At 39.0% G+C, this 11,161-nt stretch overlaps 1 protein-coding gene across 1 annotated transcript in view; it reads left to right on the plus strand.

Moving 5' to 3' along the window:
• The window catches only part of PRPF38A (pre-mRNA processing factor 38A), a 41,164-nt gene extending 35,910 nt beyond the window's left edge, over window positions 1-5,254 (plus strand). Inside the window, exons 6-10 of the mRNA XM_007945901.2 lie at window positions 3,011-3,123; window positions 3,735-3,761; window positions 3,884-3,981; window positions 4,448-4,496; window positions 5,212-5,254. Of these exons, the coding sequence (XP_007944092.1) occupies window positions 3,011-3,123; window positions 3,735-3,761; window positions 3,884-3,981; window positions 4,448-4,496; window positions 5,212-5,254 (330 nt within the window). The remainder of the gene's footprint in view (window positions 1-3,010; window positions 3,124-3,734; window positions 3,762-3,883; window positions 3,982-4,447; window positions 4,497-5,211) is intronic.
• Window positions 5,255-11,161: the final 5,907 nt, after the last annotated feature.

Below are 11,161 nucleotides of genomic sequence, written 5' to 3' on the forward strand. Positions count from 1 at the left end.
CTATATATGATCTTGGATACACTCTCCATTTAGACATACCTAATTGTTTAGCTTGTTCACCCATCTATCCATCCCTATACCCATGTTTGCTTTCACTGACAACTCAGTACTGTATATGCAAAGGGGTTCATATTCTAATGAAGCTCAACACCTTTTTATGTTTATTTGCTATAACTATTTAGCCTTCTGTGAAATAAATGTCTGCTCATATTTTATAGCCATTTTTCACCTGAATAGTGTCTAAGGCATTTGACTTATAACCAGAAGGCTGGCAGTTCAAACCCACCAGCCACTCCTTGGAAGGAAGACTGGACAACCTACTTCCGTAGTGATACTGCCTCGGAAACCCAAGGAGGGGTTGCTATGAGTCGAATCCGACTCAATGGCAGTGAGTTTGGTTTGGTTTGGTGGTTATATGGTACAGATATCTTTGCCTAACTCTTTGAAAGTGATTTTGATGAACAAAAAAGTTAATTTTATTATATTCTAACTTCACTTGTTCTTTTTAAATATAGCTTATTTAATATAGCAAACTTCTGTTACCTTTCTTCTTCTGGAACAATGTAATTTAGAATTTCCATTAGTAGATTCTGTTCATCGATAAGTGACTTTTTTCACTCTTATTTTTGAAAGGTTTTTTTTCTTGCGTACAGTTTTAGGTATTTTCTCACAGCACTTAAAAAATACTATTCAGTCTTCTTACATCCACTGTCACTGTTAAGAAATCTGCTATTATTGTTTCTTTGTAAATGGTCTGTGATTGTTTTCCTCCTTGACTGTTTTTAAGATACTCTATTTTTATGTTTTTCAGTTCTATTATGATGTCTCTAGGCTTGGGTTTCCTTTTACTTACCTAGCTTTAGTGTACATTTTGCTTTCTGGACATTTTCCCTTAGCTCTGGAAAATTGAGAGCCATTGCCTTATCTCTAATTGCTCCATATTGTCTTAAAGAGTCTGTTTATATATATATATATATATATAAACACATACACATTTGTTGTTATGTGCCGTCGAGTCAGACCCAACTCACAGCGACCCCTCCTTGGGTTTTCTGAGGTGGTATCTCTATGGAAGTAGATTGCCCAACCTTCCGTCCAAGGAAATGGTGGAGGGGGGTTGAACCACCAGCTTTCTGGTTAGCAGTCAGTTGCCGTAGGCACTACATTATCAGAGCTCCTATATATAGATACAGATATATAGATAGTCTTATCAGGGAGCTCTGTTGGCATAGTGCCACAGGCATTTGACTGCTACCCAGAAGGCTGATGGTTCAAACCCACCAGCCTCTCCTTGGAAGGAAGACTGGGCAATCTACTTCCATAGAGATACTGCCTCGGAAACCCAAGGAGGGGTTGCTGTGAGTTGGGATTGACTAAACAGCAGTGGGTATGGTCCATCATTCTATCCAAGTCTCTGGATTGTGCAAACAATTAATGTACTTTGCTGTTAACTGAAAGGTTGGAGGTTCATGTCCACCTAGAGGCAACTCAGAAGAAAGGCCTGGCAGTCCACTTTGGGAAAGTTGGCCATTGAAAACCCTATGTAACACAGTTCTACTCTGACACATGGAGTCATCATGAGTCAGAGTTGACTCAATGGCAGATTTTTTTTTTACTGGGATCATTTCTCTCCACCATATGTTTCTTTCATGCTTTCTGTCTTACCACCTTGTTCTTTGTTGCCAGTAATTTGGAATATTCTAATTCACTTGCACTTTCTGTTGTGTCTGATCTACTTTTTCATCTATCCATTTTTTATTTGTATCTATCACCAATTGTGCTTCTCTCCTAGATGTTCCTTTTTTAAAAAAATCCATCTCTCCTTTCCTAAAGATCTCTTGTTGGTTGGTCATCTTTGTGTTGTGTCCTTTATTTCTTCAAACATTTCAAATATATTGTCTATATGACATCTCAGTATCAGTCCTGTGTCTGAATCTATTGCTTGTTTCAACTGCTGCCTCTCAGTCATGGTGTCTTGATTTCTCATGTGTTTAGTGATTTTATTTTAAGCTCATTGCTTGAATTTGGTGAGATTCCTGTTGCCTTAAGCTGAAGACTGGTGAAGTTTTCCTCCAAAAAGGTTTTATTCCTGTTTTTGCTTGTGCCTAGAGATACTACTAACTGGGACCTCTTTGGCTTCTTTTGAGAATTTTGGCTCAGCACAGGAGCCCTAAGCTTTCCTTCCGTGTCTTGAGGCTTGCCTAAGGCTCTCATTTGCTAAAAACCTGAGCATCATGGCATATGTGTTCAAACCCAGCTACTCTTGGATTTCTGCTGCTGTACCTCCAGCTCCTCATGCACAGGCACCAACTCACTGTTGTGTTTTGTTGGCTGGTTCTTGAAGAGGGTAGATACCTGAAGACCTATCCTAATTCTTATGAGACCACCATGTGTCCTGCCATCTGGCTTAGTTGTTCTTCATTGAGAGGGTCCCTTGTAAAATCTAGTCAACCAAATGACAGAAGTCCTGGATTAGATTTTTTTTTTTTTTTCCCCCCACCATTTTTCCAAAGTTAAATATTTTGTTCTGCAGATGTACCCACATTCATTGCTACTGGGTTGGTCAGTGTTTCTAGGCCTCTTCAGTTGGCAGAGCTGGGGAAACAAAAATATTTTTAAGATAAAGTAAACTGTGAGTTTGTATTTAACCTTATTAATGTTACATCTGTGTACCTTAAGTTCTTTGGAACTTAAGGAAATGTGCATGATCACATTGGAAATCTAACTTTTCAAGTGGATAAGCATAATTATTTGTTTACCCCTCACATCTCTCACACAGTCCCAGAATAATAAGACCAACTAAAACAATGACGTTATTGGAAGCAGTTTAATTTTGGGGGACATGGGGAGGGTGGGTATTTCTTTTTGTCCTTAGGGTTATCCTTTTATATGCCAATTACTGTAAGTCATTTAGAGGAAAACTTTGGGACAGGATGGGGTTATAAGCAGTGTGTTCCTAGATGGCTCTCTAAACCCATGCCCATCTCTGTCCCATCCCTTTCATTTCCAGTTAGAGAGAGTTCCATCACCTGATCACCGCCGGAGAAGCTACAGAGACTTGGACAAGCCCCGTCGTTCTCCCACGCTGCGCTACAGGAGGAGTAGGAGCCGGTCTCCCAGAAGGCAAGGCCCTATCATTGTCCTTTTCCAGGGAGACTTTGAGCACTGTGGTATACATGTTTAGACTTCAGATAAGGCAAGATGCCCAGCCTATGGAAAATGTTTGTTTGCCTAGTGGATTCATTAACTATTGTTGCAAAATAGTGACCTACAAAACATCAGTGGCACAGAGCAACCATCATTTATTTCACTTACAAGTGTTTGGCCAGCAATTTAAGCTGAGCTCAGATGGGCAGTTTTCTAGAAAACAGACTTCACTCACATGCCTTGTGATCAGCTGTCTTTTGGCTGGTATTGTATAGCCCTAGCTGTGATGACTCCAGCAACTCATCTCATCTCCATACTTCTCTTCATCCTGTGGGTATGTTCTCATGGCATTGGCAGAGTTGGAAAGCAAACAAGCCTAATCATGCTAGTGTTTTTCTGTCATCTGCTTGCATCATAATCACATATATCCCATTAAGCAAAGTAAATCACAGGCCCAAATCCAGAGTTAGAGTGGGAGGGCAGTACAAAGTTACATTGCAAAGAACATGGACACAGATGAGGAAGAATTGGGGCCATTTTGTAATTTATAATGTCAGTGCACCCACTCTCTTCTATTTTCTCTATAGGCGGAGTCGGTCTCCCAAAAGGAGGAGGTAGGTAGGCCTTTAGTCATTTGTGATGAAGAATAGGGACTGTGGAGGTGGGCTATGTGTTGTGTGTTGTAGTGTATTTATTGCCAGACATTTTCACAGAGCCTGACCAGTCTTTTCCACAGCCCCTCCCCTCGCCGAGAAAGACATAGGAGTAAGAGTCCAAGACGTCACCGCAGTAGGTCCCGAGATCGAAGGCACAGATCCCGCTCCAAGTCCCCAGGTATAGCATTTGGGTCTTTTGCCACTGGTCGTCTTAACAAAGACATGTAAGAACAGTTAGCCTCCTACAATAGTGGAGTGGCCTAACTGTATATTTGCCTAGCAGAAAAAGAATTGGACTAGAAATTTGGATATTTGAGTTTATGTGTCATCTCTGTCACTTAACTGGCTTTGCTGACAGGATGATGCGCTTGTTTATTCATTTGAAATTATAAGACTAAGTCCTATAGAGTAATGGTGAAAACCCAACTTGATGATTATGTATTATCATGAAGCCTGCTGAATGGATATGAAGTGGTTTCATTATTACTTCCCCCATCATCAGTTCACAGAGGTGCTACCTACAAGAGGTGGTTCCAAGGTAGGCCAAAAATGTACTAAGCCAGTGGAGGGGTTAAGGAAGGTGAAAATGACAGTGGATGAGAAGGGTATAATCTCACTTATCCAATGGCCTTTTTCTTCCCCAGGTCATCACCATAGTCACAGACACAGAAGCCATTCAAAGTCTCCTGAAAGGTATGTAAAGGCTCCTATTTTGTGTTAAGAATTTCACTTTTACTTTAGAAATTAAAATTCTAACCAAAAACCAAAACCAAACACACTGCTGTTGAGTCTGACCCAGCTCATAGTGACTCCTCCTTGCATTTCCAAGGGAGTATCACTACAGAAGTAGATTGCCCAAACTTCCTTCTCAGGAGTGGCTGATGTGTTTGAACTGCCAGCCTTCTGGTTAGCAGTCAAATGCCTTAGGCACTGCGCCACCAGAGCACTCAATTGAACCTACAAATTTTGTTTCAATGGGAGAGTCTTCTTTATTTCAGGACAAAATTGGTCTATAGTTCTGCGACTTTTTTTCTTATGTAATTGTACCTTTGGGTAGTGGAAAGGTCATGAGCTTTATTCTCAGAAGAAAACAAAGAGTTTAAGTCCTAACTTTTAACACTTAACAGTTGAATGACCTTAGAAAGTCGCTTTCATTCAGTAAGCTTTCCTTAGAAACTACTATATACCATACTCTGTTAGCTATACTCTTAGGCTATTTCCTCAATGGTAAATTTTAGATAGTAATGCCTAATTCACAGGGTTGCTCTGAGATGTAAAATAACATCAGATATATTTATTGATACATTTATTTGAATAGTCATTGTTATCCCAATCAGTGTCAGCAGTCTTTGCTTAGCTCCTTGAACAGCTGCTAAATTTAATGATCTGTGTGTGTTGCCATTTTCAGGTCTAAGAAAAGCCACAAGAAGAGCCGGAGAGGGAATGAATAATGGACTTAGTTTGATTTTAGCCCTTATGGCCTCCTGTGGATATTAGAGTATCTGTGTGGAAGGATTAAGATATATTCCCTTGGAGGCATTTAGGGAAGGACAAAGAGTCAAGAGGGTAGGTGTGTTTGATGGTGGTGGTAAGAATGACGTTAAGAATGTTTTTAGTTTTTCTTACCAAGGTTTTCCACTTTTTTTTTCTTATTTTTTAAGAAAAGAGGTGCTGAACATGGTGAAGATACCTCTTTTTGAATCGTAATCTACTTGTTGGGGGATAATGCTTCCTAAGGGCTGTTTTTGACCTCTTTTGTATACCCAACCTTGACTAACCAGATTAAATTTATGAGAGTAGGAAAGATGGGGGGAGGGGGCACAGGTGGAATACAAATGACAACGAAAGGATGTGTTCATCTGGGAACTGTTTTTGTTATTAAACCTGACACACCCATTTCTCATTTTTCTGTAGTTTGGTCTTTTTGTTTTGCTTTGTGATGGAACCACTTTGAAACTCTTAAGTTTTGAGCTTCTGTTGTTATTCACAGATCAAATCAGTCAGACATATTAACTCCTAACTTACCAGCAGCCAATTGTAGTGAACTTGTAAACTGACTAGTTAGCAGTTTACAGGAGAAATGTGCAATCAAACAAAAGTCTCCTTCTGGATCACTTAAAAAAAACCAAACTCACTGCCATTGAGTCGGATCTAACTTCATAGTGACCCCTCCTTGGGTTTCCAAAGCAATATTACTATGGAAGTAGATTGCCCCATCTTCCTTCAAGGAATGGCTGCTGGGTTTGAACCGCAGCCTTCTGGTTAGCAGTCAAATGCCTTAGGCACTACACAGTTTTATTGAACAGTGCAATAAAAGTAGATCTTAGCACCCTTTATATAGCACATACATATACAGTGTTGTTTGTTCTTCCCCACAAACTTTGAATTCCAGGTTAAGGAGCTCACCCTTTATCCTACAAATGCTGACTTTGTCCAAGCCTAGGAGGAGAACAGGATTGAAAAAGGTTTGATGAAAAGGAAGTGTGTAATGCCACTCATACTTTTTACTTAAACAGTAAAAACAGTACCATTCACAACTTCAGAAAATACATTAGGAAGAGACTAACTTTAGGAGGGACACAGAGTCAGGAGGGTGGTGGTGGTGAAATGATATACTCACTTTAACAAGTTTAATTTGAGACAGCTGTGGTACATCTGGTGTCCCTGGGTGGTACAAAACGGTTGATGTGCTTGGCTGCTAACTACCCAGGTGCCTTAGAGGAAAAACCTGGCAATCTACTTCCCCCAAAAATTTGTCATTAAAAACTTTGGAGTACAGTTCTACTCTGACATACATAGGGTCACCATGAGTCAGAATCAAAGGCAACTAATTTTTGTTGTTGTAAATCTAGATAAAGTTCAGACAGTTGGAAATACATACTGGAGTTCAGCATAGTGATTTAAGCCAGAATTGACAAATCTCAGGTAATTGTTGGAAGGCATGAAATTAGTTAAGATTGTCCAGGAAGTGTGTGTAAACAACAGAACTGTAGGCAACACCACTGGTGTGAGGAGGAAGAGTAGCCACCAATTGAAAACTAAAATGAACCATTCAGAAAGTAAAAGAATTAGGATAGATTAGGTCAAAGAAGCTAAGAATCTCGAAGCAAAATAAGGGCTGAAAGTGTCCCTGGGCACTGATAAGAGTGTACTGATTTTTATTAGAGGAGTTACTTCCAACTGTACTTTCCTTTCCTCCTTTAAAAATGGTAAGCAATATTGACTGACTTTCTTCAGCATTTATCCTAGCAGGATTTGGGAATTGTGAAGACCAACTGCCTGCCTCACAGGATCAAGTTTCTTGGGAAGTCATTATCAAATCATAGGGTAAACATTCTATTATTGCTACTGAACTGAAGAAACTTAATACACAAAAATTCTTTACAACATTGAGGAATTTTAGGATCACATTAGAGCTTTCACATTCTTCAATGATTCACCCATGATACTGAGTTGGCAAAGGCCCATAAGAGCTGTTTTGGTTTATGATATAGCTATGTACAGGACTGGGAGCTCTGGTGGCTTAGTGCCTAAGGCATTTGACTGCTAACCAGAAGGCTAGCATTTCAAACCCACCAGCCACTCCTCAGAAGGAAGACTGGGCAATCAGCTTCCGTGGAGATACTGCTTTAGAAACTAAAAGATGGGTTGCTGTGAGTCGGAATAGACTAGACAGTGGTGAGTTTTTTTTTTTTTTAATATGTGTAAGACTAACTTTAAAAATGAGATAGAAGCACATTTATGTAAATCTGTTAGAGTACTCGTAGTTACTTCTTTACTGAAGTGATTTAGGTGGACAAATTTCTTCTGGATAAATGACTGACGGGCCAAACAAGTTATAGTACGTATCATATATTGTTTAAAAATTTAAAAACTTCAAAAGAATTTAATTGAGAAATAAACCTCCCTAAAACATAAACTTTAAAGCTTATTTTAGACATATAGTTAAATATGGACCAAAACTGAGGCAGCATAGTCAATCTATAGCTACAAGTAGAATGTCTGTACTCCTTAACCCTTTCATGATCTGAGTGCTCACCTACATTTTCAGCATTTTCCAGCTTGGGGAAAACGTGAAAGTGTGAAGTGCCTATCCTACTTTCGCTGTGTGCTGCCATTTGGTGGGGTCCTGTATAACTGGGAATCTAAAGACATGGGCTTCATCCCACCAACCTCAGCACCAGAGATCTCTCAGGACATGTGTCCCACTAATTGTATCAAAATTCATATTGCCTAAAAACATAGTTCATTAAAAATGCCCACCATTACTGAAAACACAAGTTCAACAAAAAATTTAAAGCAGAAAATAATTCAGTCTTGAAAGGGTTAATTGGAAGAAAAAGACAAGACTAATGGGACATTTTGAACATCTCTCTAGAGGCCTTTTGATAAACTGTAAACTGCAGAGGAGATGGAAGAGATGGAGCTTAAAGACCTTCCTGAAGGGCCATTTCTGTGGTCTATGGGCTAGCCTATGGGAACAAAGCTTTTGAACAACAGTTGTAAAACATTTTGGCCACAACCTGTATTAAATACATTTTACATCTTAGCTCTGTACAAACAGCATATTTTGTACTGAAATTTTATGACATAGTTCTCATCCCTATGCAAAGTACATTATTTACTATTTAATTTCATTGTTTAATGTTGGGTGCAAACCACTAAATTGATTTCATTTCCCACTCTTAAAAACCACTGCTCTTTTTTTCCTCGCCTCCCACCCCTGGCAACCAACAAAGAAAGTTTCCCTCCATATATAAATCTTTCCTTGACCCTCCACAACAAAGTGAACTAATACTATATTTGACCTTCAGTGATTGACTTATTTCACTCAGCATAATGTACTCCAAGTTCATCCATATTATACCGTGTTTTGCAGACTCTACATCATTCTTTAGTGCTGCATAGCATTCCATTATGATATGTACCATAGTTTGGTCATCCACTCTTCCGATGATGGACACGTAGGTTGTTTCCATGCATGTTTTTGCTATTGTAAATAGTGCTGCGATGAACATGGGCACGCGTATATCTGCTCCTGTACTGGTTCTCACCTCTCTAGGATATATACCTAGTAATGGGATTTCTGGGTCTCCTATTCCAGCTTTCTAAGGAATCGCCATATTGCTTTCCACAGTGGTTGTATCACTTCACAGTCCCACCAGCAGTGTATGAGTCCCAATCTCTCCACATCCCCGCCAGCATTTGTTATTTTCTGTCTTGTTGAACCTTGCCATCAATGCTGGGGTGAGAGAGTATCTCGTTGTTGTTTTGATTTGCATCTCTCTGATGGCCAGTGATTGTGAGCATCTCTATTAGCTGGCCATCTGAATATCCTTCTTGGTGAATGTCTATTCATATCTTCTGCCCATTTTTCATTTGGATTGTTAATTCCTTTGCTGTTGAGGCACTGGAGTTTTCTATAAATCTTAGAGACAAGTCCCTTGCCAGATATGTAATTATTGGCAAGTATGAATTTGTTGCTGTCATTAGGTGCTTTTTCATGGTGTCGATTTCTTTGTTCCATATAATTTTCTATGCTGAGCTCATTTTGTTTCTGAATCGTGTTATCACTTCCTTTGTTGCTACTGTTTTAGTATTAGCTAAATATTTGTGCTAGTCCTCTTTTTTATTTTGATGTGAAGGTTTATCATTTTTCTTTGAGGTTACACTGTGATTTATAGTTCTCTTCCCAAGTTTAGAACAGTCCATTCTATCTAGTAGCTGTCTTGACATCCCTACCATCTAGAAGTTCTGTAATGACAGTTTCTTCCCCTCTTTTTGGTTTGTATTTGTCCTCATTTGTTAATTGATGTCTCTGGTTCCCTGTTTACAATCTTGTAGGCTTATTTACTTTGGATACTTCATAGCTGGGTTGCTTTCTGGGTTATATTATCATGGGTGTTAATGGTCAGTTGTTGTTGGCTGTTGTTGCTTCTCTGTCCAAAGGATCCCTCTAGCATCTCTTGTAAGGTTGGTCTGGTTTTAACAAATTCCTTCATTTCTGCTTCTCTGGAAATGTGCTAATTTCACCATCATATTTGAGGCACAGTTTTGCTGGGTACATAATTCTTGGTTGGAAATTTTTCTCTCTCAGGGTTTTATATATACCAGCCCATTGTCTTCTTGCCTGCATGTTTTCTATCAAGAAATCCAAGCTTAGTCTTACTGGTTGCCCCTTGTAGGCAACATTTCGTTTTTCTCATGCTGCTCTCACAATTCATTCTTTGTCTTTGTTTTTGGTGAGTTTGATGATGATATGTCTTCGTGATTTTCTTTTGGAGTCTATCCTGTTCGGGGTTCATTGGGCTTCCTGAATGGATATATTCTCATCTTTCATTGTATCAGGGAAGTTCTCTTCCAGTCAATCTTGGACAATTTTCTCAGTGGCTGTATTTTTCTCTTCCTGTTCTGGAATTCCAGTGACACGTAGGTTATTCCTTTTGATGGTATCCCACATAAACCTTAAGCTTTCTTCATTTTGTTTTCATCTTTTTTCTGATTGAGCCCTTTCCAAAGCAGTATTTAGGTATTTGTCTTCAATCTCATTAATTCTATCTTCTATTGCATCAATTCTATTGCTCTTTCAATGTATTAACCTTCTGATTTCTATCTATAGATTTTGAATATTTTGTCACTTAGTTCTTGTATTTTTTTCTGAAATTCTTCTAGGGTTTTGTCTGTGTTTTCCTTGATCTGTTTCTCAATCCTTTGAAAATACCTAAATATAATTATTTTGAATTCCTTATCAGGAGTTCCAATGCTGTGTCTTCCTCAGGGATGTGTTTTGGGTCTGTATCCTGCTCCTTTGTTTCTACCACTTTATCTTGCTTGTTTGTGTGGACTGTGATGCTCTGTTGTCTCCAAGGCATTGTGATGTTTTTGTTTTTATATTTAATTGGTGGTTGTATGTTGGAATGACTTGCCCACAATTTTCATTTTCTTTGTTTTGTTTGTATGTTATCTGTGCAAGCAGGATACTCTGCTGTGCTTCTCTGTTTACTAGTTGATAGCACTTATACACTCACCATCTGTCTCCTTCACTGTTGTCAGCCTCTTGTATGTCCCTGCCAACCCTGGCAAACAGAACCTATTCTTAGGTCCCTGGACTTCGAATGAGAAAAACCACTACTTTTTAAAAAAGTTTTGCCATAAGACATGATGACTTCTTAATGCTAAGAAATGAAGGGACTTGATAAGAAGGTAGCAATACAACAACCCAAATTAATAATTTCACTAGCCCCTTCCCATTACTCTTCAGTAGCTGAACCTGGTTAAAAGAGGTTTCTACAAGTATATTTGTATGTTCTATAAGAATGTTCAGGTGTATAATAGAGTTGACAAGGGACAAGGTTGTA

This window comes from Orycteropus afer, unplaced genomic scaffold (genome assembly GCF_000298275.1).
Source record: "Orycteropus afer afer isolate SDZICR_OR568_19922 unplaced genomic scaffold, OryAfe1.0 scaffold00145, whole genome shotgun sequence".
NCBI classification, from domain to species: Eukaryota; Metazoa; Chordata; class Mammalia; order Tubulidentata; family Orycteropodidae; genus Orycteropus; species Orycteropus afer.